At 53.1% G+C, this 25,895-nt stretch overlaps 1 protein-coding gene and 1 pseudogene across 2 annotated transcripts; one reads left to right on the top strand and one right to left on the bottom strand.

Moving 5' to 3' along the window:
* Positions 1 to 202: 202 nt before the first annotated feature.
* Positions 203 to 25,895, bottom strand: part of LOC128100468 (60S ribosomal protein L18-like) — a 35,926-nt pseudogene continuing 10,233 nt past the window's right edge.
* On the top strand, positions 9,658 to 24,494 carry Rbbp8nl (RBBP8 N-terminal like). Of its 2 annotated transcripts, XM_052722646.1 has the most exons (11): positions 9,658 to 13,194; positions 14,679 to 14,721; positions 15,549 to 15,644; positions 15,911 to 16,023; positions 16,430 to 16,502; positions 16,635 to 16,950; positions 17,174 to 17,340; positions 18,326 to 19,040; positions 19,318 to 19,444; positions 20,233 to 20,285; positions 20,380 to 24,494. In XM_052722646.1, the coding sequence occupies exons 1-11, from the start codon at positions 13,134 to 13,136 to the stop codon at positions 20,536 to 20,538; spliced, it is 1,923 nt and encodes a 640-aa protein (XP_052578606.1). In that variant the 5' UTR covers positions 9,658 to 13,133; the 3' UTR covers positions 20,539 to 24,494. The 2 variants fall into 2 exon arrangements, 1 of the variants encoding a protein (XP_052578606.1); XR_008214805.1 differs by lacking the exons at positions 9,658 to 13,194; positions 14,679 to 14,721; positions 15,549 to 15,644; ... (3 more) ...; positions 17,174 to 17,340; positions 18,326 to 19,040 and having other exon boundaries at positions 19,225 to 20,285; positions 20,380 to 20,497; positions 22,292 to 24,494.

Below are 25,895 nucleotides of genomic sequence, written 5' to 3'. Positions count from 1 at the left end.
AGGGATAGATCCTGATCCCACTGCCCCTCAAACAGACCCCGCTACACAACTGTCTCCCATATGCAGAGGGCCTAGTCCAGTCCCATGCAGGCTCCACAGCTGTCAGTCCAAAGTTTGTGAGTTCCCACGAACTTGGTTCAGTTGTCTCAGTAGCCAAAGTTTTTTTTTTTTTCCTTCTTTTTTTTTTTTTTTTTTTTTTTTTTGGTTTTTTTCGAGACAGGGTTTCTCTGTGTAGCTTTGCGCCTTTTCCTGGAACTCACTTGGTAGCCCAGGCTGGCCTCGAACTCACAGAGATCCACCTGGCTCTGCCTCCCGAGTGCTGGGATTAAAGGCATGCGCCACCACCGCCCGGCCCTTCTTTTTGTAATAACAGTAAGATCCAGGGTTAGTTTTTGTAGCCATGGCTAGCCCTTCTGCCTCTGGCACGTTGGAACTTCCCGCCCTTGGAGCAGACATAGGGTTTGGTATGGCTGTGTGTGGTTCCTGGGGCCTTGCCAAAATGCCGGTATACCTCTCGGCCCTTCTGAGGACCAGACAGGAGCACAGTGCCACGGCCCTTGGGAGACTCCAGGACCAGCTGGTCGAAGGTGAGGATCTTACCCACAACCTTGAGGATGCAACTTCAGGCCCGGCTGCTCACCCACAGTGCACACACCTTCGAGAATCCACACATCATCTGTGACTGTCCCCACAACCACAGCTGTCTTGTTCTCTCGGCCAGGAAGCTTCATCTTTCAGATCATCCAGAACAGGGACAGAGCTGGCCGGTTAGTGCGACTCGTAAATAACCTTTTCAGCACAACCTGATTGGAGGTAGAATTTGTTTGTCTGGCTAGAAACCTGTGCAGCTTGACTAGCAGATGCAGGTCCTGACTCTTGGGCTCCTTACGCCAAGCCTTTTGGTTCTTGTTATGTTGAATGTCAACACCCATGATGGCACCTCCTGCTCAGCCAGGTCCAGAAATCTATTTGCAAGGTTTTGTAATAAAGTTTTATTATTTATTCATTTATCTCCTTAATGTGTATTGCTATAATGTAATGTGTATTTGTACACCACATGTGTGCCTGGTAATCTCAGAGGCCAAGGGACTGGAATTACAGATGGTTGTGAGCCACCATGTGGCTACTGGAACTTGAAGCCAGGTACTCTGAAAGAGCACCATCTATTAATAAATAAATAAATGAATAAGAAGAAAAGAAAGGAAAGAGGGATATGGTGAGGGTCAACCTCACACATAGCGGCCCTGATTTGTGGGGGCGCTCCTTGTTTACCCAGTAGCTCCTCTCACCACCACCCCAGGGGTAAGGGAATATGTGTGTATGCACATGGGTAACTGTGAATATGTTCTAGTTTCCTTTGTGTTGAGTGAAGAAAGGGCTTATTTAGTTTATACCTCCATATCACAGTCCATCTTTAAGGAAAGTCAGGGCAAGAACTTGAAGCAGAAACCATGGAAGGATGTTTCTTGCTATCTCGCTCACATGCTCATGCTAGCTCCATTTATACAGCCCAGGACCACCTTCTCAGTTAATCGTGCCACCTACAATCAGCTGGGGTTTCCTATATCAATTAACCATCAACACAGTCCCTCACAGGCTAATCTGATCTAGGCAATCTCTCAACCGAGGCTCCCTCCTCAGTCGACTCTAAACTGTGTCATTGACAGTTTAAACTAACTAGGACTGTGTGCATGATGTGAACACACAGGGATTAAGGGTGTTGTGTATGCTTGAAGTATATGCAAAGGGGTAAGTGGGGAACGGGTGTGCACACACCCACACACAGCGTATGCAGCATAGCCAGACCTCATGCTCTGTCAGAACCAACGCTTTGCCCCAACACTGTCCAACATTGTACCCCAGGACCTAGTCATCCCCTGAAACATGGGTAGATGGATGGATGAGTGAGTAGACTAGGTGTCTAGAACTTGCCCAGGTTTGGGTGGACAAAGGAGAAACTCTGGAAGAGGCCCTAAGAGGCCATACTCTGCTCCTTTCCAGTGGATAGGAGGTACCATGGAGTCTCCAGAGGCTGACTTCTCTGGCTCCAGCATGCCTGGAATATGGAAAGGGGACAAGAAGTAAAAGCATGTGGGTTAGGGATTCCGATGCACCCTTCCTAATGCCAAAGACCCTGACCCCTGACTCATCATGAGGTCACAGCAACTTTCCCAGAACTGTGGCCTCCTGGACCAGCCCCCTTCTGAGAATGCTTTCTGCAGGCTCTTCCCCTGTGTTGGCATCACCTCCATCTTCAAGCTCAGGACAGGCTTTAGGCTTTGCTCAAGGTCCCCCGGGAAGGGTGAAAGGACTGATGGGGCCTCCAGCAGCCTGGGCACTAGGAGAGGAGGGTTCTGGCTGCATGCAGGTGCAGGAGAGGCTTCTGTTGGCAACCGAACAAGGCATTGTGTGCTAGTCTTGTATCAACTTGACACACAAACTAGAGTTATCTGAGAGGAGGGAATCTTAATTGAGAAAATGTCTCCATAAGATCCAGCTGTAGGGCATTTTCTTCATTAGTTATTGATGGGGGAGGGCCCAGCCCATTGTGGGTGGTGCTATCCCTGGGCTGGTGGTCCTGGATTCTATAAGAAAGCAGGCCAAGCAGCCATGTAAAGCAAGCCAGTAAGCAGCACCCACTCCATGGCCTCTGCATCAACTCTTGCCTCCAGGTTCCTGTCCTGTTTGAGTTCCTGTCCTGACTTCCTTTGATGATGAACAGTGATATGGAAGTGTAAACCAAAATAACCCTTTCCTCCCCAACTTGCTTTTTGGTCATGGTGTTTTTGATGCAGCAGTAGAAACCCTGACTAAGACAGCCATAATGCTGGAGTCCTCATCAGCCATATAGCTAACATGTACCAGATCTGGGATGGACATCAAATGCCTTGAAGGGTGGTACCAAAGGGGAGCTGAGCCTTAAATAGTTCCGGGTCACTGAAAAGACGAAGCGGGTCTGGTAGTAGTACACCTACCAGCTCCATGGCTTTCTGAAACAAGTGTCTACTCTCATCCACTCAGAGGCTACAGAACCGCCCCCACCAAGCGAGTCTGAAAAAAAGGCCAGCCAGTATGAGAGCAATAAAGCAGAAGCGTCTCCCGAGGCCTGGCCCCACTTGCATCATGTGAACTGTGGGCGCACATTCAGTCTCGCCCTGCATTCCAGGTCCCCCTCTCACAAGGGAGGGTCCTTGGGTAAGGCACTTCACTTCTCTGGCCTCAGTTTCCCCACCTGTCAATCAGAAAGGAGTGAAGAGGTTAATGCAGGAAAAGCACTTGGCCTTCAGCAAGACTAGACAGACAGTTGTTAGCATCCCTGTCGCCATGGCGATCACTCCAGTAAAGTGGTAAGAATAGAGGCCCTTGCCGGGCGGTGGTGGCGCACGCCTTTAATCCCAGCACTCGGGAGGCAGAGCCAGGCGGATCTCTGTGAGTTCGAGGCCAGCCTGGTCTACAGAGCGAGATCCAGGAAAGGCGCAAAGCTACACAGAGAAACCCTGTCTCGAAAAACCAAAAAAAAAAAAAAAAAAAAAGAAGAATAGAGGCCCTTAATACAGAGGACACCATGCCAATGTCCTCCAACATATGCTCACCATCCAACCATGACCACAGGAGAGGGATCAAAGATCCCTTGGTGGTGTTAGGATCCAGGTAGATGTCGCCAGTAGGTGGAGTATGAATGTAATTGGCCCCCATAAGCTCTTAGGGAGTGGCACTATTAAGAGGTGTGGCTTTGTTGGAGTGGGTACGGTCTTGTTGGAGGAAGGGTGTCACTGTGGGGCAGGCTTTGAGGTATCCTATATTCAAGTTACTCCCAGTGTCACAGTGCAGTTCCTGTTGCCTTCTGATCAAGATGTAGCCTGCCTGCACACCACCATGCTCCCTGCCTGATGATAATGGACTAAACCTCTAAACTGTAAGCAGCCACCTCAGTTAAATGTTTCCTTTATAAGAGTTGCCGTGGTCATGGCGTCTCTTCCCAGCAATAGAAACCCTGACTAAGACAGTCCCTGAACATATTCTTACAATCACATGTTATGCTCCTAAGTACCATCCCTCCTTAGTTACTAACAATGTCTCAGTAAGTAGATGTTGGCTCAGGTGTGACCATGGACCACTGGAGGGAGGAAGTCTGCCGTGGAGGAGGCTGTGTTGGGGGATAGAGGGAGACTGTGCTTTCCTAGCTGTTTTACTTTGACCCTAGCGCGACTCTAAAATTTAGCTTTATAACTTGTTTGAGACAGAGTTTCGTGTGTCCTAGGCTGGCCTCAAACTTTCTATGTAGCCAAGAATGACCTTAAATTTCTGGTCCTCCTGCCTCTACCTCCTAAGAAGTGAGATTACAGACATGATCCACCACACCCAGTTTATGCAGTGCTGAGAATCGAACCCAGGGCTTCATGAATGCTAGGCAAGCACTCTACCAACCGAGCTACATCAGCCTAATTTTTACTAATTTCATAAAGCCCAATTTTATTGGCGGGTATAGTGGTGTACACCTGCAGTCATGGCTCCTTAGGAGCCCGAGAGAGGAAGACCACTCGATTCTGGGAGTTAAAGACCAACTGGGACCACATGACTGTGTCCCATCTCAAAACAGAAGGAAAAGGAGGAAAGAAATGAAGAGAGGGAGAAGGAAGGAGGGATGGAGAAAAGGAAATGAAGGAAGGAGAGACAGAGGGAGGGAGGGGAAATAAAGACAGGAGGAGAGAAGAGGAGACCAGCTTAGGCCTGACAATAGATCTATAATCCTAGCTGCTTGGGAGGCAGGCAGTGGAAGTCAGAAAGTTCAAGACCAGCCTGAGCTACACAGAGACACCCTGTCTCAAATTAAAAAAAAAAAAAATTCTTTTGAGACATGGTCTTACATAGCCCAGGCTGGCCTCAAACTCATGGAAGCATGCACCACCATACCTGGTTTATGTAGTTCTGGGCATCAAGCCCAGGGCTTCATTCATGAGAGACAAGCACTCTACCTACCGAGTATATACTCCCAGCCCCTCCTATTTTTTTTCTAAAGTTTAAAGAGCTGGGAATGTAGCTCAGTGGTAGACCAGTATGTATAAGGCCCTGAGTTCTATCCTCAGCACCACTAAAAAAAAAAAAAATCAGCCATAATGAGGCAGAGCTGCATAAAAATAAGCTGATGGTCTTTAATGTACAGGATGAATATTCCCAAATGAATCCTCCCACACACAACCACAACCAAGAAACTGACAGTTCATCACCCAAGAAGCCAGCTCCTGGGCTGCTTGTCAGTGGAAATCCTGTTTTCTACGCCTGTGCTGCACTTACCCACATGGAGCAGAGGTGTAGACATTAGAGCCCTGCCTCTGGGTTGGCAAGTTTTCCATCTCAGAGCTTGGCTCCTTTGTTTATTCACCGGCCAGTCCAGTGGGGGTGATTATAAATATAGCTACTGGGACATCAGCCTGGCTGCTGGGCTGCAGGGCCAATGTGTGTGTGGACGACTGAGAAAACAGCCTCTGCTCAGTTACTAACACTGTTCTGTTAGTGCCATTTCCCTGTCCATCCAGCCAGCCCCAAGCAGGAAGGGTCCTACTACTGAGCACCCACTGAGGCAGACCCTGGCAAAAGCTTTAGCTCCTTCTGAGCTGCCTAGGAAGCATACTATACAGACAGGTCCCTGGCCAAGAGAGCTTGTGACCTGGGTGGGGCAGGAGCTGGGGACAGAGGAAGCAGGACAGAATTGCAGTGTCCAGACTCCAGCTCTGGTCCAGACATAAAACTACATTGCTGGTGTGGAGTATGTGACTCTTCCTCCCCACAGAGAACCCACCAGATGTGTACACACAACCCCCAGACATGAACACACAACCTCCAGGCATACATACACAACCTCCAGGCATGTACACACATCCCCAAGCATGCACTATGCAGTCCCAAGACATGCACACACAGTCTCCAAACACGTACATACAACCTCCAGGCATGCATACACAGCCCCAGACATGTACACACAATCTCCAGGCGCATACACACAGCTTCCAGGAATGTATATACAGTCCCCTAGACATGCACACAAAGCCTCAAGACATATGCATACAGCCTCTAGCCTGTAGACCCTGCCTCACATACAAGAACAAGCCCACGTGCATAGCACACATGCAGATGCCTGTTGAACATGCACAAGCTGAAGGAATACAACCAGCCACTTTCAGATGCCGATACTTGAGCACCAGATCTGGCTTAGGCATAGGCTACTGCACAAGATGCCTTAGGCTGGGGCTGACAGAAAACAAAAATGTACCTCTTGTGGTCCTGGATGCTGGAAGTCCAAGGGCAGATCTGTTGACAGCCTCTCTATCTCATCTGGCTGAGGGAGCTGGAGTTCTCCAATCTCTCTGTAGGAGCACTGGTGCTATTCATGGGGCTCCACCCTATGTCCTGATTGCTGTCCAAGTCTCCCAGTACCTCAGCCTTGGGGTTAAGATGTCAAAATATGAGTGGGGGGGGCACTTCAGATCTTAGCCTAAAGCAAGCAAAGCATCCATCCACGTACACACAAGTCTCCTTTCTCCAGGCATCAAATTGAGCCCACACAGACCATGCCCACTCCCTCCTGTGGTGCACATGCCAACACATACACACACTGAGCAGGCAGACACGTCTCACAAGGGCCCAGTCAGCAGGTGGGGAGACGGTGTCCACAGTGCTCCGTGGCCTAGAACTTTCCCCTTTCTGGAGCCTAGACAAGGTCATCTTGGGGATAGAGACAGTTCATCCTTGCCCATGCCCAGGGCCAGCTGCCAGCAGCAAGAAGTCTTCTATCCTTCAAGACCTGGGACGTCTTCCTCTCCAGTGAATGTGGTTGCTCTGATGGGCCCTCACTACCTACCTTCTGTGGCCCCGTGAACAGGGAATTCCCCTTGCATCTGGGCAGAGCCAGAAAAGCTGAAGTAAGGGATGGTGATAGGCAAGTAAGCAAGAGGAAAGGGGACAGTAATGTGGGCATCCAGGGCCTCAGAGGACACTGTCTTCTGCACGAGTGCAGCCATGATGTCACTGTCTAGAAAGGAAATGGCATGACATCAGTGCCTGGCCCCTCTCGTACCCCGAGCCAAACTACCTCATACCAAGCCAGCTCCCTGCCCCATTTGCCAACCCCAGGATTCCACCTGGCTGGGGCATCCAGCCTGAAACCCAGAGATGCCCACCCACTTGGGACATCCACAGACCTGAGGCTTAGCCCCTGCCCACCTCTACCACATGCAGAAGCCAGCTGTCTGTCTCAGCGAGGGCATAGTGGGTACTGGACAGTCCCCAACCCAGTGAGGTCTCTCTGAATAGTAGTCTCCAGAGCCATAGGTCCTGGGTTTTTTATCCACAAGCCACAGACCAAGAAACCAAGTCAGGACAAAGGAACTAAACCTACCTGTGGTCATCCTGGCCACAGACCAGGAAACCAAGGTCAGACAAGAAAACTTTACCTGCCCAAGGTCAGCCCAAGGCATGCTGGATGTGGGCAGCATGATGGTCTTTTAAACAACTGACCCCTAAGTGTCAAGGCCAACAGCATCTCTTCTTCCTTCATAAATGCCCACACACCCTGGCTGTGCCCCTAGGCTAGCCAGTGCTCCTGTCCAAGGCCCCACAGGATGCTCCTTGTGATGGTCAAGCTAAGGCACCCAGGCAGCTCGGATTATGGGGAAACAATCCAACTCTATGTACATGGCCAGCCGGTTCTTCAACTCTCCCTGAGATGGCCAGACCAGTCAGGCGGCTTTGGGCAGTCCCTGCCTCCTAGCTGCTCCCGGCTGGGAGAATCTGAAACCTGTCAGGCGGGTTTGGTCAAAATTCTGTCTTGCAAGTTCATACTGCTTGCTCCTATCTCTCCCAGGAGGGGATCACTCAGGACCGAGGCCCCTGGAGGTCCCAGGCTGGCCAAGTGGCCATGTGAGTACAGGGCTACAGCAGGCAGGGCCCTTCTAGGAGCTGGGTGGACTGGAGTTGTTGGAGTGCTCAACATGGGGGCTGGAGACCCAGCTCAGACTTCAGAGCAGGAGGGCCGGGAGGCAGAAGGCAGGAAGCAGGCCTGGGAGGCGGGAGGCAGGGACAGGCAGGCTGGCCTGCCTTCACCTGTGGGAGGTATGGAGGACTCTCTGATGCCTGGTCCTGGGGACTAAGAAAGGAGGAGAAGGGCTCAAGGGTTTCCTGGGCAGAGGTTTGGGTGCAGCAAAAGCAAAGCCTGGCATGGCACTGTGGCCCCAAGCTCTGCGGAGGGGTTCCAGGGCCTAGGAACAGGCTGGGTGTCTTATTCCTAAAAGGCACCGTGTCCTGGACCTCTCACTGCCTAGCTCTCCCTGGGCCTGAAGACTGTGCAGCATGGGAATGAGGGGAGCACATTGCCAGGTCCCACCACCCGTAGCTCTGAGCTTGGCAGGGGGACATTGCCAGGCCCTGAGGTTGGGTCAGTAGCTGCAGTACTGTCACAGGCAGTGGGAGACAGTAGGATCAATCACTAGCCTGCTCGGTCTCCTGCCCCCAGGCCTGCGAGGTTGGAGTCAGGTTGCAGGGTCCTCTGTTACCTGAGCTGCAAAGCTGCCTTATTCTTTTACTTATGCCCAGGCAGGCAGCGTGCACACAAGCATGAGACATGCAAATGTCTGTGTCCACCTGCCTGTGTGTACACAGCCATCTCTAGCCTCGTGTAAGGGTTGTGTGTGCGGCAGGGGATGGGCTGAAGTTGTGCAAAGGCATTTACTTTTGGCATGCATACATAGATGTAGGTTTCTCCAACTGAAGGTGTTGTTCTATCTGTCTGTGGTGGCTACCTTTCTATGGGGGTTTATGTGTCAGAAAGATATCAGAAACCACCCTCCCAAGGAAACCTCTCTACATACAGCCCGCCACCCAGACTGACCCAAGGAGTTGCCAGGAGGCCTGTTTGTGTCTAGGCTATATCTCTTGTGAGCTGATGATTGTAGATAGATAACATCTCTGAATCTCAAATCTCTACAGAATAAGAGCTGCCATGGGTGACTATGAAGAACATGTGGGAGCACATGGGGCTAGAAGCACTCTGTTCCCTGCCTGGCCCCCCGGATCAGGCATGGAAGCCCCACCACGTATCAGGCTCCTCTTGTCTCCCCAGTCACCACCACCAGATTTTTGAATGGGAAAACCAAGACACAGCCAGACAAGCAGTTTGGCTAAAGCCACTATGGGAGATGCTTTGCCCATCACTGCAGTCTCCCACACAGAGAATGAGAGGAGATGGAAGCAACTAGACTCTGGTTCAAATCCAGCCTCTGCCTTCTCGCCTCCAGTCGGCTCCATGCCTTGGAGGCTGATTGCATAGCATGGGATACTCAGTACTTCCTCCAAGGCCAAATGGACTCCAGTCACATTCTGGTGGTGTTCTTGGCCCTGGAGCGGCCTGTCAAGGGAGACAGCAGGCCAGGTAATAGCTTGGCTTTCTCAGCAAATGCTGGGAGGATGTTAACATCCCTGAGCCAGAAAACCCCTCACGAGGTTCAGGGTGCAGAGGTGCTGTGTACAGTGGCATCCGCTGTACCACTGTGGCCACTGCTGCTTTTTGTGCGTAGGTGGACATCAGATGGGTTGACCAAAAGCTCGTCTGAAACAGACTGAGGGTCTGCTGAAGAGTCCTCTTCCCTTGAGCGCCTGCTAAAAGAAAGGGGGCCGGGCATTAAGGACAGTCAGACAGGGTGAATGTCCTGTCTCCTCTGATTTTGCACTCTAGAAAGGGAAGGAAGCCAGCTGCCATCACCCACCAGTGACAGGGTCTAAGGGCTCCAGCTACCTCAGAGAACAACACCCAGGTATGGCCACTGACCCACCACTTGGGCTTTGCCACTGGGCCAGATGGCACCTGGTCTTATTGGGAGTTACAGCTGGGGCCAGATGGCACCTGGTCTTATTGGGAGTTACAGCTGGGGACTGGATGGCACCTTCCCTGGGAATGGCCACCAAAACCCATGGACTAGTGAGCATTTTGTGGCCACCGTTGATGGCAGGCCTCTGCTCTGAACACAGGGAGGGATTTGTCCTCCTACAAAAGGTCTTTTTGTTTGTGAGACTCAGGCCTGTCACAAGGAGAGAGGGCATTGTTAGCCCCCTGGGGGCTGTACATAAGGGAGATAAGAGGCTCAGGGTTCCCTCTGTCACACACAGAATATGTGTCACTCGCCTTTTGCCTGGCACATGTGATACTGGTGGGAGCCTTACAGAAACCGGATACAGGACATGGGTGCATCATTACCCCTAAATGAGGAAACAGGGGCTCAGAGGTTAGAGCAACTTACCCAAAGCTATACATAGGAAGGACAAGAATCATATTCAAAGCCCAGGCTAGCACTCTGGGCTGGGGTAGTGGCTCTACTCTGGGACACCAGCCTGCTGGCCTGCTGTGATTGGCAATGGAAAACCCCTGCCCCCTCTCAGAGGGCAGTCTGGGGAGCTGTGAGGTGCAGAGGAAGGGTCTGAGGTTCAAGTGAGGCTCCTTGGAAGCAGGTGATCCTGAAGAGCAGGTGGGGACCCTGAGAAGCAGGTGAGGGCTCTACCAAACAGGTAGGGCCCCATAGAGCAGGTGGGGGAGTCTAAGGTTCAAGTAGGGCTCCTGGGAGCTCCCTCGGGATAGTGGAGGCCCCCACAGAGAATATAGGTGCCCTAGAAGGGAAATGGGGACCTGAAGGTGTGGATAGGGGCCCTTGAGATAAGTAGCGATCCCATGGAGCAGGCGGAGATTTTTGGAGCAAGTGAGGGACTAGGGGGTGGGAGGGCAGAAAGGGAGGGAACCTGAGGTTCGAGTTGGCTTTCTGGGAGGCAGGCAGAGCTTAGAGTATGCCTCCTGGTGAGAACATGGATAGAAAGCTTCTGCTGTCCCTCAGGCTTCTTCACTGTACAGTGCTTTCCTAGGCTCTGACAGGGGAAAGGTTCCAGTTTAGGGGCATGCTCTGTTTGGTTCCGGTGAGCTGCACTGAGTAGCTCTGAATGTGTCCATGTAGATGCTGTATCTCACATCCAGCCTCCTGCCTCTTGCCAGCTTCGATTCTGAACACACCCCCACCTCTGTCCCAGTGTCTTCGCAGACAAAGGGAGGCAGAGCAGGCCTGAAGGTGTGTAACGTCTGTGTAGGTGGCAGCTGCTCCCGACTTTGTGCCTGCCTCCGCAACTGCCCAGGCAGCAACAAAAGATGGAGCTGAGCTGTTGAGCAGCCTTGACCCTCTACCAGGTGCTTCCCAAGGATTCAGTGCCCACACAGACCTTCCAGCCTGGATGTCAAGATTGAGGGCCCTGTCTAGAGATCCTAGGGCTCAGGGCTAGGCTTCAGGTCTCTGCCTACCCCCATCACCACTCTGTGTTTTGGAGCCCCAAAGCACCCTCACATGCTCCTGGGTACCACCCTTCTAGGTTGAAGACTGCACCAAGTCTGTTACTCTTGCAGACTTCTTCTCACTTCACAGCTCCCTACAGCCTTGGCCTCTGAAGTGCCCCGTATTCCCAAGCTGCTAGCCACCTTCAGCAAGCCTAGACTCACAGAGCAGACCTACTGGGGACAACCACTCTGCGGACCTGTGGCACAAGGCTTCTGGGCATGGGCTTGTGTATTTTTAAAAGCCAGGTTCATTCTACCCATGATCACCCATTTCTACACCAAAATGCCAAGGCTTGAAGAATGCACCCAGGTGACTACTACCCTCCATTTCCTTTCCCTGCCCAGAACCTCAAAACTCCAGAATGGTAGAAGCTGGACACAGGGACACCCTAGGCATGACAGGGGCCCAGGAAACTAACTTTATCTCAGTCATATGTGTTTCTGCCATCTGACTACCAGGGAAGTCATGTCATCCCTATAACAATGTTACCCTGGATCAGGATGACCTTGCTTGGTCTTGTCATGGCCCTGGGTCCCTGGACAGGATGTACCATCTAGATCTGAGGGAACTAAACCAGTGTACAGCAGAGAATTCAGGACTATCCTTGAGGAGGGAACCTTGAGAATAACAACCAAGTGGTGTGTGTGTGATAGGCTAGAATGAAGAAAGGAAACAGCATGTGGCCCCAGAGCCCATATAGGCCTCACCCAAGCCTACAGGCACCTCAGGATCTCTTGGACTGCTCTTCTACAGGTGTTGACCCAGCCCATAAAGCAGGCGCTAGGGGCCTGGGGAGAGCCACCCGCTGGGCGAGTCTGAGTGGAATTGCAGGTGCTGGCTCAGCCCCTTCCCAGCCTTGTTTGGCTCTGCTGGCCGGTCCCACCTCCTGGCCTTTAGCAAGGTAAGGCCTAGACAGCTGAGCATAATGGCCCTCTGGAAAACATCCCAACTCACACTAGCTGAATTAGCAAGGTCTGCGTTCAAATCTACTTCCCCCCATGGAAGAGTGGGGGCAAGACCTCTTTGAACCTCAGTTCCCCGACTTGGAGAGAAATTCCTGGAGATGTCTTGAGGATTCAGTGGTTGCGGTAAAAGTGATACCTGTATTGAATTCAAGGATGAAAAAAGGCAGCTAGTCATGTGATCTAGGACCGGGACCCTCAATGTTGGGGTGGTTAGTTAACCCACAAGGACATGCCTCCTTGAGATGAGCCTCAGCTCCCAGTCCCTAGTTGAGGGACCTCCCAGTTCTTCATTCCCATATCCCACCTAAAAACAGAGCCACCAACTGTCACTTCCACTACTGTAGCCAGCTGTGGGGAGTCGGAGCCCAGGTGAGTCTGTAAACAGTTTGGGAGCCCACCTTCTGCCTGGTTTCTGTCCCCACACCATAGCTGTCTGTGCTCGCTGAGTTCCTGTGGCCACCACAGCCACTGTATGACACAGCAGCCACCACCCCTCCCCCCACTCCTAGCCCAGCCTCCAGAAGTCAGTCTACTTAGTGCTCTGGCCCATGCAGATTCTACTATTAACCATTTCATCCTCCACAGTCCAACCTTTAGCCATTCACTCTCTACCCCTCCCCCTGGGCAGCCTCTCACAGTGAGCAGATTTGCCCCATGCATGGAAAGTTCACCTACTTGTCAGCCCACGGCCCCTACTTAAATCAACCCTCTCCCCACTCCCCTCTCTACAGGCTGGACCCAGAAGGGCAGCAGAGGTCCCAGCCCTCCTCATAGCTAGTGCAGAGTGGCCAGCGCACAAGGAGCCATGGACAGCTTCATGGAGTCGCTGAACAGACTGAAGGAGGCCCATGAGAAGGAGGTTTTGGGTGAGTGGCTAGTAGAAGGCCCCACTGTGCTCATAGGAAGATAGTCTGGGGGGGAGGGTGTCTGTGAAGGTTAGGGAACTTTCAAGGATCCCCTCTGGTACTCAGTAAGTCTGTCTGGAGAACAGAATCCTGACCCAAGGACACAAGCTACATGCTCAGTGTTCAGATGACCAGCCTGGGCTCAGACTTGACTCAGAGCACTTCCTCATCCAGAATGTTTTCAAACCACACCCCATGGTGTAGACCAGGAGAGGGACATATCCAGGGATCACTATCAACACCTCATGATCACAAGCTGCATCCAGCCCCCAAGCATGCCCCTGCTGCGTCCTCTCAGAGGGCTGGCAGCTCTAGCACAATGGCCCCTCCCCCAGAGGGAGAGGTTGCCCACTCTAGAGGATCCTAGGGCCATATGAAGTGTCTCCAGCACTGAACAGACACCTCCCCCTCCCCTCCAGACCCTGCTAAGTTCCCTGCTGGTCAGGACACCCTCAGCCCACCTCGTTGTAATTCCAATTCAGTCCTTGGAGGCCTTCCAGAAAGGGCCATTTGAAGGTCAAGGAAGCCAGACATTCCCCTGAGCCTCAGGGAAGAAGCCAGTCTGCCCTTCTGGGAATCCCTAGGCCTACCCAGGCTGGGATCAGCCTCACTGGATCCCAAGGAAGTGTGTCAGTGAGAACTTGCTCTGAAAGCCCGCTGATGGCACATCTAGTGTTAGGAGAAATGTCCCAGAAGCAACAGAACAGCACCTGGCCGGATGTGCATGGGGATACAAGCTAGGGTCAATAGGATTTCATCTTGAGAGGTGAGGTGTCAACACTGACCAAGAGGAGACCAGGCTCCTCCCTAAAGAGGACTGGACCCTTTTTGGGCAATTGGTTTGGGCTGGCAGACAACCCTCTAAGGGACTTGGTTGGCTACACAGGAACTCAGGGTGGGGCAGAGGCTGCTGAGCCCTAGGGGCAAAGAACTTGCAGCTGCTGAGAAGGTAGATGCTGGCCCCACCCTAAGATCGTGCTGATCTGAAGACTGAATAGAACCTAAGTAGAAGAGAGAGACAGGTGCCGGGTCTTCCCATTCCATCCTCTGCACCCAACAGGCATTGGAAGGTCCAGAAGTGGGGGATATATCTAGCTTCCCTTCCCTAACACTGGCACTACCCCCCCCCCCCCCAAAATTAGCCACTCTTGGATGCTCTGCTCCTATCAGGTGGCCAGCCACTTCCAGGACCAGGGTCTCTGTCAACCTCTAATCAGATACTGAGCTAGGGTGCCAGGCCTCAGTTCAGGAAACCAGAGCATCTGGGCAGCAGGTGCAGATGGGGTGTCCTCCCCAAACCCTTCCAAGGCAGATAGCAGGAGTCTGGAGAGGATCCCATGTGACAACCAGGGCAGGAGTTTCCACGTCATGCCTCAGCCCAACCAGTGTTGTGAGGAAGCAGCTGGGCCGGGCCTAACCTGCACCTTTTCCATCCTCTCTGCCAGGCCTGCAGAACAAGCTGCTAGAGCTGAACTCAGAGCGGTGCCGGTGAGTCAGCCCAGCTGAGCCATCAGAACAGACAGGAGGGCAGCTGTTCTCACAGGCTATGGCCACCCACACTGCCCCCAAGGCCCCAAGATGGCAGCGCACCCAGAATCCCAAATGCAGAAGGGAAGCAGCATGGCATGGAGGGGGCAGGGAGGGGGCAGGGAGTCTCTTGGCCAAGGTGGCATACTACTTATGTGGTAGAGCCAGGACTGGACCATGGACATGTCAGCCCCAAGGGGTCTGGCGTGGCCCTCCACGTGCTGACCCAAGGAGACCAGAACACCAGTGACAGTACTTGTGAGATCCAATGCACAGCCTCAATTGCTAGTGGTTGGCCTGCAGGTCACCTTCCTGTGTCCCATCTCTGACTAAATCAGTGGTTCTTAACCTTCCTAACGCTGTGGTCCTTTAATACAGTTCTTCATGTTATGGTGACCCCCAACCACAAAATTATTTTCATTGCTACTTCATAACTGTAATTTTGCTACTATTACATACCATAATGTAAATATCTATGTTTTCCGATGGTCTTAGATGACCTTCGTAAAAGGATTGTTTGACCCTCTCCCCACCCCAAGGAGTTGTGACCCACAGAGAAACAATGGGAAACAATGGACTAGACCAGGGTCCATATGTGCCATAGCTAAGGTAACGTGAAGACAAGATAGGCCATGAGAACAGTTCTGTCTGGGAGTATGGAACTGAGCCTCCTTTGAAGGGCCACACTCCAGGACAGGTTCCCACAGGGAGCTGCCAGGGACGACCCACCCAAACCCAGGCTATGCTGGGCATCAAGACCAGCAGCCCACCTCAGCTGTTTGCCACAGGGATGCACAAAGAGTAGAGGAGCTCTTTGCCAAGAACCACCAGCTCCGGGAGCAGCAGAAGGCGCTGAAGGAGAACCTGAGGGTGCTGGAGAACAGGTGAGGTGGCGCCTCCCAGAGCCGACCTGGGAGGCTTTAGCACAGACCAACCAGTCAGATGTCTCCAAAGTAGGGATTTGCAGGACCTTAAGAGAACCTTCTTTCCAAAATTCCTTCCCAAAACTTAATTGTGCATGGGTTGCTAAGCCCTCAGCAGGAGACAGGCCTGGGGGACCATGGAACACAGTTGGGAAAGCAGGACATATCCTGGCAACGGGGCAGAAGGAACCAAATGTCGACCTCAATATGACTTCTCCTGTCCCCAGGCTGCGGGCTGGCTTGTGCGATCGCTGCATGGTCACCCAGGAGCTGGCCAGAAAGAAGCAGCTGGAACTGGAAAGTGCACACCTGCAGAGCCTGCAGCATCTCTGCATCCTCAGTGAGCCACCCCCACAGGCCAGGGACCCCAGAGCCTGGCCAGCCCACACAGAGCCACAGGGAAAGGAGGAGACATGACATACTCTGGTTCCCAGACACATGGGATGAGGCCCCCAGTGACCTGTGTCTCTTCTCACATCAGTTCCTAGGCCAGGGCAACCCCACTCTCCTGACCTTCCTGGGGGAGCCCTAGGGACAAGCTGGAGTGCCGGCTTCACCCTTCTGTAAACCTCAGGCAGAGGTTTACTCAACACCATCCCACAGTCCACTCCTACAGCCAGTATTATTATACTCCCTCCTGCTATGTGCCAGGCTAGAGCAAGACAAGGAGGGCTTCCCTGGTACTGTGGGAGTCCCTTGTCTCCATCCTGCCCTGTGGCCTCACTAATCACCAGCACTCTTTGCAGCCAATGAGATGAATGGACTGAGGGAAGAAAACAAGCTCCTGAAGGAAGAAGTGAAGAGGCTTCAGAACCTGGGGTGAGTGGGACAGCACAGGCCCACCCGCAAAGCAGGCCTATGTCTTCCTAGATTCCTGTCCCGCAGAGCGGCCTGGCTACCCTGGGTGCTCCAGCTTCTGTATCCTCATCATCAGCCTTGTGTCTTCTCCAGAGACAAGGCTGCACCCCAGGCCTGGGAGGGCACCTCAGGGCCCCCATCACCCATGCCTCTTCCCTCACCCGGTAACCGGAAGGGTGCCACCGAGAACCCCCCAGGAGGCCCGGAGGAGGCTGAGGAAGAACAGCCAGGCACAGGTCCACAGGGTTGGTGGGGAGGCTGGGAGATTGGGCACCTGGGGGATCCCACAGCATCTCTCCAGCTCCCTCTCATTTTTCCTCCCATAGATAAGGTGTCAAACTACAAGACATCCCCGGTGGCCAGAATCTCCCCAGCTGCCAACCTGCCTGAGCCACGAGCCCTGGACATGGTGAGGACATGTGTCCTGACCCCTGCCCGCCCCCTAAACACTCAGTTGCCATCCAGGCAAGCAGGCTGGCAGCCATAGTCCTGCTATGTGCAAGTACTATGTGCCAGCTTCACACCCATCAGGTCTGTCCCCAGGCCAGACACGGACACTGAGCTTCATGGGAGGCGGGGGAGGCCAGCCTGGGTGAGGTGCCCTGCCAGGCTGACCTGCCCACCCTGCACAGAGCCCTCAGTGCATCTCCAACCAACTGCACTCAACAGTAGCTGTGGTGCGGCCTGGCTCCCGGGCCTGCCCACCAGACTGTGGCACTGCCAACGGAACACCCCCACCGCCATCCACCAGAAGCAGCCCACCCAGCCCAGCATATGAACATGGCTTCCCTGTGGACAGGTAAGGCCCTACCCACCACTGAGAGCAGCTCTCTGCTGGCACCCCATAGTAGAGAACCAGCAGCCTGGGGAGTGCTGCTCAGTATCTCTCCAGGACACCTACCGTTCCCTGGGTTGACTTTTCTGGACATCCAGGTTGATTCACAGTTCCCACATCTCCTGAGTGACCAGGCCATGGTAGAAGCAGGACACTGGTATACACCTTGGCTAGGGCACTCAGAAGACCCATGTAAATCCCAAGTCTCATTGCCTAGCAGAGCCAATGGGGCTGTGGGAGATGGACAGGATTATCAGACACCCTAGGTAGTTAGTGCTCCCGCCACAAGACAGCCTAGTTCACTTCCTGTTGCTATGATAAACAAACTGTCCAAAAGCAACTGAAGAGAGGAAGGGGGTTATTTCAGCTCACAGGTCAAGGTTCATCGTTGAAGGAAGGCCTGCTTGCTGTTCTATGCAGCATTACCTCTATCAGGGAACTCACCGCCAAGGATGTACAGCAGGAACCATGGAGGAGGATGCTTGCTAGCTGGCTCTTATACTTACATTCAGTTAGCTTTCTTATACAGCCTAGGAGCATTTGCCCAGGGGATGGTGCCATCCACCATGGACTGGGCTCCCCTACATCAATTAATAATCAAAACAATCTCCCATGCATCAGTCAATCAGATCTGGGCAGTCCCTCAAACGAGACTCTCTTATCAGGTGACATTGTGTCAAGTTGACAGTTAAAATTAACTAAGACACAGGAGGAGGAACAGGACCCAGTGTCCAGGCTCTGGGTCTTCTTTGGCCAAATCTGCCATCTTCTATACACAGTGACCTCCAGAACTAGGGCCTGAGAACCCGCCCTCTCTCATGACCATGTGACCTCAGGTGGCTTGCCTAACCATCCATGAAGTGGGGTGTCTATGTCCTCCCTCGGGGAGCTCACTTAGCCAGTCACTGCTGGCCAAGGGCCAGTATCATCATTCTTCTCTTCCCCCTAGCTTCCTGCGGGTCTCCCGGCCATCAGCCATAGCCTATGAGACCCTGAAGCGCTCCCTTCAGACTGATCGCCTCTGCCTTCTGAATCGCCACCTGTCTCTGCACCTGCAAAGCCCCCACAACAGCCCTCTGGCTCCTGCTATAGCTGCCAATAGCCCCCTGCCCCAGGGCCTGAAGACTAGAGAGGCAGAGGCATGGGAGGAGCCTGGTGCCTTGGTGGGCATGCAGGACCCACGGCTGGAAGGAGCACTGCAGCTGCTGCTGATTCAGCAGCAGTTGCGAGCACGGGCACGGGCATGCAGTGCCAGGCTGAGGGTCCCGTCCACACAAGAAGATGTGCCATCTTCCCCACCACCTGGCTCAGATTCTGAGAACTCAGACAGTGAGGCCCCCAGGACAGCTCTGAGCACAGAGGCCCAACCTGATGGGTGGCACCCTCAGTCCACAGGCCAATGTAGCCCCCCAAGGAAGGAGATGCATGTGACCACTCAGGACTGTCCCCCAGACAAGCCTCTGGACCTCTCTGACCGGGGACGGTGTCGAGACATCCCCAAATCCACTGGCCAACCTTTGCCTCTCAGCACCACAGTTGTCCACACTCCCAGCCCCCAGCTGACCACCTTGTCCAGACCCGTGATTCACAGCCCCCGTACTCTCAGCAATGGCAGCAGCACACAGACCAGAGCTCGGGAGCCTGAAGAACACTCTACTCCCAAGGTAAGGGTCCTAGTCCTGTTCTCATCCTCTATGCCACTGCACTGCAGGATGGCATTTACATCTCCCTGGGATGCCTTCTCTCTGACCTACCAGTTGGTTCCAAAGAGCAGCGTAGATATCCTGTTCACACTTAGAAAGGATTGAATACCTACTACAGCCTGAAGATGGAGTTGGCTCAGGAACATACATACATACATACATACAGAGAGAGAGAGAGAGAGAGAGAGAGAGAGAGAGAGAGAGAGAGAGAGTCAAAGCATTAATTTGCCTCTCCCAGGATACCTCACACCCTCTCCCAGGGACCCATGCCAGCCTGACCTCTCCTGGAAGAACAGCAGAGGAGGCTGGAGGAAGGCCCAGGCCAATATCCCACCTGCAGAGGCCTGACACTGATGGGACCACAGGTAAAGTCAGCACTCAGAGCACCAGTCCAGTGGGAAGGGATGTGTAGAGGGAAGGGATGTGCAGTGGGAAGGGGTGTGTAGAGGGAAGAGATGTGCAGTGGGAAGGGATGTGCAGTGGGAAGGAATGTGCAGTGGGAAGGAATGTGCAGTGGGAAGGGATGTGCAGTGGGAAGGGATGTGCAGGGGAAGGGATATGCAGTGGGAAGGGATGTGCAGTGGGAAGGGGTGTTTAGAGGGAAGGGATGTGCAGTGGGAAGGGATATGCAGTGGGAAGGGAGGTACAGTGGGAAGGGATGTGCAGTGGGAAGGGAGGTACAGTGGGAAGGGATGTGTAGTGGGAAGGGAGGTGCAGTGGGAAGGGATGTGCAGTGGAAAGGGGTGTGTAGAGGGAAGGGATGTGCAGTGGGAAGGGATGTGCAGTGGGAAGGGAGGTGCAGTGGGAAGGATGCGTAGAGAGAAGGGATGTGCAGTGGGAAGGGAGGTGCAGTGGGAAGGGAGATAAGTGGCAGCCTGTTGGCCTCCAGCTGGGTCTCTCCCACTGTAAATAGAGGCTGTGAGGCTCAGAAGACATTGCTCTATTCACATTTGAGGAAGGGAGGGTCCCAACCCACAGGGCTGTGGGAGCCAGGCAGGAGGGTACCTAGCAGGTGAGCCTGGGTTCAGATCTCCAGCAAGAGCCCTGGGGCCGGTTACCAGCCCCTGTGTGTCCTCATCTGGATTTAGTCTCCTTGTCCTGGGACAGCATGCCCAAGTCCACCAGCCTGGCTGACGCCATTTGTGTCTTTCAGAGCCCAGGTCACAGAGGCCAGAGTCGGAGCAACCGGAAGAGTCAGACACCAAGGTGGGTCCTCAGCCACTCATTCAAGGTGGCCCTGGCAGATGCCCAGGCAGGAAAGGGGGTGTTCCTTGCCCTGAGTGTGTCTCCTTCTGCCCAGGTGGGTCTGACCCCTGAAGCAATTGCAGAGCCGAGCATGCTAGGAGAGGGACATGCTGAGGACCATCGACAGTGTCCACAACCAAAGAGGAAGCGGACCTCAGATCTTCAGGACAAAGGTATTTACCTCCTAGAAGCTGAAAGCCAGAGAAACACCTAGGGAGGACATACAAGACCACAGGGCTGCTGCAAATAGGGCAAGGTATGTGGTAGGTGCCTCTCCTAGACACCTGGAGAATGGTATCTGGGGACTAGCTACAGCCTGACAGAAGCCCTGAGCCTCCCTAGCAAAGGCCTCTGTGAATCCTGACCAAATGACCTCCTGGCGATACATGCTCCTGGGCCTTAGTTTCCTTCCCTCAAGAGGACCGACACCAAAGCTCCATAAAACTTCAGTGGGATAGGAGTGGAACTGAGAGGGGCCGAGGATGTAGCACAGCTGGCAGGCTTGCCTAGCATGCACAAGGCCCTGGATCCTACCCCCAACACTTAAAAAATTGACATCTTCCACAGAAAACAATATTTTGGGTTTTTTGTTTTGAGACAGGGTCTCATTATGTAGCCCTGACTGGCCTGTAACTTACTCTGTAGACCAGAGAGACCTCAAAATCACAGAGATTGTCCTGCCTCTGCCTCCTGAGTGCTGGCATTAAAAACATACACCACCACACCCAGCCACAGGGAAATGTAAGCCACATTGTCATCTTAGACTACATAGCAAGTTCAAGGACAGCCTATGCCTCTATGAGCCCCTGTCTCAAAAGGGGAGGGGGAAGAGAGCGGAACTGAGGACATTTATTACTGTCCCCCTGGAAGCAGCTCCTTGGGACTGTAATCCTTGGACCCTCTTGTACACCTTTGGGCAGCCACATCTGCTGGCCCTGTGTTTTTTCAGTGTTAGGGTTGCTCACGTGTTTGCCCAGGGCGGTGCCTTTGAGCTCAACTCTGCCTGATAAGATAGCAGGAATCTCAGCCTGGTCCTGGGTATGAGAATCAGGACACTTCCTGCTCCAATGCACAATGGTGAGTCTTTGAACACCTAAGCTAATATGCATGTGGCCTATGTTTGCCCAGGCTACAGCTCAGCAGGCTGGGCTGGGGCCACCACAATAAGCTATTGTTGCCGGAAAGAGACTGACCGTAGCCTGTGTTTGCTGGAAAGAGACTGACCGTAGCCTGTGTTTGCTCCGAGTGGAGGCCTGGGCGCCTGTGTCATTTCCAAGCACTTCCTGCTGTGTGCGCATGGAGTGGGGTGTGGTCCACTGGGTTCCTGGTGTGTCACCTTCCACCTTTCACACTGAGCAAGCCAGGCCCCCTTATCCTCCCAGGTAGAATCGGGCAAGGGATGGCTGGCACAAGGCGCCCTGTGGATGCACTCCTCCGTCCTGGGACGCTGCCTCGTAGTCAGTGAGAACAAGCTAATGACTAGCAAGGGTCATGCTCCCACTTGACCTAGCACATCCCAGCATTATCTGAGCCATGCAGAGTGAAAGGGGTATGTAGGTGTCTCCACTTTGGGCCTACAACTCCACCCGGCAGATAGAGTTGACACTGCTTGACAGGTGGGGAAACTGAGGCTTGATGAGTTAATTGGCCCCAAACCACAGGTCTGCTGCACAGACCCAGCATCTCAGAAGGTCCTGGGTGTGACCTGCCCAGAATCAGATGCCCCTCCCTTGTAGTCACAGTCCCAGCCACCCCAGCAGTGAGGAAGACGATGGGCAGGCTCTGTGAGAGGGCTGGCCCTTTTGCTCCAGCCATTCAACACCTTGTTAGGAACAAGAGTGGCCAACTGACTTAACGGAGTTGAGCTTTGCTGAACCTAAAAGTCGAAAGCCAGAGAAACATCTAGGGAGGACATACAAGACCACAGGGCTGCTGCCATGCCTCTTAGAACTTCATATTTCCCACAGCCCTCAAGAAGCCATCTCAAGGGAGGAGGAAACCGAAGGAATCTCTGACCCCAGCAGATGGCCCCAGGAGCCCAAGGGACATGGAAGACTTCAGCCTCTCCCCCATTAACAACTGCCAGGAGTCCTAACCCACCAGACTGAGGGACACTGCATTTGCCCAGACGTGTCTTTCTGTCACAGACTATTGCTTGCACAAGTCAAAGCACCCAACCTGAAGATAGCTTGGAACAGTCAGAGCACCCAGGCTCTTCCTACTTTCAGAGGGGCTGGTGCACCAGACCCCCTCCCAAGTCTCTGGACAGCTCCTCCCCTCTCAGCACTGTAGGAAGATGGAACACCTGCAGGCAGGATAGGAACTAGGGGGAGCCTCAGTCCAACCCCACCCCCTGCTTCTTTTTCTAGGCAACGCCCCACCTCGCGTGCAGTCGGAGGTCCCAGACTCTGCAGACTTTTCCAGGTCAGGAAGGAAGCCTCGGACAGCGGTCTCAGGCGCCCCCTTGTGGAATCTGAGCAAATGCAGCCAGCAAAGGGGAAAAGAAAGGAAGGCAGTGTGCAGGGTGCCCGGTTAGATGTGACCTGCGGTGAGCTCAGAGAAGAATACGAACGGCAATAGACGCAGCTGGCAGGGCTGAGGTCAGAGGCATCGACTCATTTAGGCAGGAGATCCAGGATTAACTGGGTCTAAGCTCAGGAAGACAGAGCAAAAGTAGCCCTTATGTTCTATCGAGCCCCCGCAGACAATCTGGTGCTGGTGAGGAGGAGACTCAGGGACCTGTGTGTATGAAGTTTAAGAACAAAGACAGGCACTGTGGGCAAACGAGTGAAAGCACCATGGAGTCAGGGCCCAGTGTGGGGAGAGATAAAGAAGAGAGAAGGTGCCTTGGGAGGTCAAGGAAGGCAGCATCTAAAACTTAAATTTGGATTTTGAGGGGTGAATAGGAGTGTGCCAAGCAGGCAAAGTTCCTAGCATGCTTTTATAAGTATCTAGATGCCTGCTAAGAGGTCAGGGTGAAGGCCGAACAGAACTCACTTGACCATGACTGCGTGAGGAAGGCCCGAGCTGGCCTAGTCAGGTAGAAGGGACCCCAGCACAAAGAGTGCTGTAGAGTAAGAATTTCAGTTGTAAGAGTCTGAAATTTCTGGACCTGGAGAAGCTGTCCCTGGGACTGAGTGAGGCCTGGACTTGATGAGGAGTACCATTCTCCACTGGGCAGACAGTGGCCTCTCTGCCTGACACCTGAAAGTCCAGAAGACTAAATTCCAAGGGATATGGCGGGAGGGGGAGAGGTGCCTGTGCATGTGCACGCGTTGAGTGTATGTGTGTGTGTTCAAATAGTTGTTACAGGTTTCTTGAGTTTTTTCAAAATTAAACACAAGCTGTATGCTTTATCTACTCTAACCTCCTGCTCAAGTTTGGTCTGTGAGGGAACACACCACAACACCACACCCAGGAAGAAGCCAAATTCCTGCCAAAAATGTCCCTCAAGCACCCCAAGGATCCCACAGTGCCTGCCAGCATTGGGGTACAGCTCTAGGGCTAGCTCCACATCCATGGCACCTGCTGAGGACGCACGCCTCCTCATGTGGTGGTATTGTGTTCCCCCAAATATTGTGCACCTTAATAAACTTATCTGGGGTCAGAGAACAGAAAAGCCACAAGATACTTAGGCTAGAAAATGTTAGCACACGCCTTTAATCCTAGCATTCCAGAGACAGAAATCCCTCTGGATCTCTGTGAATTCAAGGCCGCATTGGAAACAGCCAGGCATGGTGACTCACGCCTTTAATCCCAGAAAGCCAGCCTTTAATCCCAGGGAGTGGTGGTAGAAAGCAGAAAGGTTTATAAGGCATGAGGACCAGAAACTAGAAGCATTTGGCTGGTTAAGCATTTGGCTGGTTAGGAGGCATTTGGCTGGTTAAGCATTCAGGATTTCGAGCAGCAGTTCAGCTGAGAGCCATTGGGATGAGGACACAGAAGCTTCCAGTCTGAGGAAACAAGACCAGCTGAGAAGTTGGCCAGGTGAGGTTAGCTGTGGCTTGTTCCGTCTCTCTGACCTTCCAGTGTTCACCCCATTACCTGGCTCAGGTTTGATTTTATTAATAAGAACTTTTAAGATTCCTGCTACATAGCCGGGCAGTGGTGGCGCACGCCTTTAATCCCAGCACTCGGGAGGCAGAGGCAGGCGGATCTCTGTGAGTTCGAGGCCAGCCTGGGCTACCAAGTGAGTTCTAGGAAAGGCGCAAAGCTACACAGAGAAACCCTGTCTCGGAAAAAAAAAAAAAAAAGATTCCTGCTACAGTGCACCCTAATAAACTTATCTGGGGTCAGAGAACAGAACAGCCACTAGATATAGAGGCTAGAAAATGGTGGCACACACGCCTTTAATCCTAGCATTCCAGAGGTAGAAATCCCTCTGGATCTCTGTGAGTTCAAGGCCACATTGGGAACAGCCAGGCATGGTGACACACGCCTTTAATCCCAAGAAGTGAGCCTTTAATCCCAGGGAGTGATGGCGGAAAGCAGAAAGGTATATAAGGCGTGAGGACCAGGAACAAGAGCTGGTTAAGCTTTTAGGCTTTTGAGCAACAGTTCAGCTGAGATCCATTTGGATGAGGACTCAGAGGCTTCCAGTCTGAGGAAACAGGATCAGCTGAGGAACTGGCGAGGCAAGGCGAGGTAGCTGTGGCTTGTTCTGCTTCTCTGATCTTCCAGCATTCACCCTAATAACTGGCCTCAGGTTTGTTTTTATTACTAAGACCCTCTAAGATTCATGCTACACCTCACCATCTCCATTTGACCACGGCTTCAGTCAGCCACCAGTTTGTTGTCCTCTCCCCCTCAAGGACTGTGCACATTAGCAACAAGGACCTGGAGCCACCATGCCACAGGCCCAACACGACAGTGCCTCACTCATCCATCCCAAAGCAGCTTAGGCATACAGCTAGTACAACATTGCTACTGGAGACCAAAACTCAGAAAGGTGAGTTGCCCCATGGTCGCTTGCAGACAGTGGGGGCTAACAGCAGCCGGAGTGTCCAGGGCACCACACCCAGGTCAGCAGACACCATGGCCCCTTCCCTCTGACAGAAATGACACTCTCTAGGAGTGCCCACCACACGCTTGGGCCAAGCCCTGTGTTCCACTAGAACTGCCCACCTTACCACTGGCTCCTGGCAGAGGTCAGCTTGGAAAAGGCAGGGGAGAAGAGGAGAGGGCAGAGTAGGGTAAGCCTGCTTGTGCGGGGATGAAGGAGGGAGACTGCCAAGGAGAGGAGGGATGTCTGCGGGAACTGGCAGTGAGGACTCCTGTGGGTCATACCACTGACATTCTCCCCCAAGCAAAGAAGCCGCTTCCCAGGGTTCCCTGACCCTCAACCAGCTCCACCCTAGCACCCCCTGCAGTCGCCACAGGACCAGAGCAGGCAGTGACCACAGATGGGAACATAACGGGGATTTTCCTTTGTGCCCCTTCGATGATCCACCAAAGACCAAGGTCCCACTTTAAAGACAAGTCCACATTGGCTGGTCGCTGGGAAGAGCATATGGTGGCAGGATGAAGGCAGGCTTCAACAGCCTCTCTACACTGAGGACGGACATACACACA

This window comes from Peromyscus californicus, unplaced genomic scaffold (assembly GCF_007827085.1).
Source record: "Peromyscus californicus insignis strain IS unplaced genomic scaffold, ASM782708v3 Scaffold_7__1_contigs__length_154581171, whole genome shotgun sequence".
In the NCBI taxonomy this organism is placed as follows: Eukaryota; Metazoa; Chordata; class Mammalia; order Rodentia; family Cricetidae; genus Peromyscus; species Peromyscus californicus.
Note: the sequence above shows the minus strand (reverse complement) of the source record. Positions and strands in the feature narration are given on the sequence as shown.

Excerpts from the sequence above, each read along its gene's own strand:
- Rbbp8nl (XM_052722646.1), top strand. The coding sequence starts at position 13,134 with ATGGACAGCTTCATGGAGTCGCTGAACAGACTGAAGGAGGCCCATGAG. Across the intron at positions 15,645-15,910 it reads CTGAGGGTGCTGGAGAACAG|GCTGCGGGCTGGCTTGTGCG; the intron begins GTGAGGTGGCGC and ends TCCTGTCCCCAG. Across the intron at positions 16,024-16,429 it reads GCAGCATCTCTGCATCCTCA|CCAATGAGATGAATGGACTG; the intron begins GTGAGCCACCCC and ends CACTCTTTGCAG.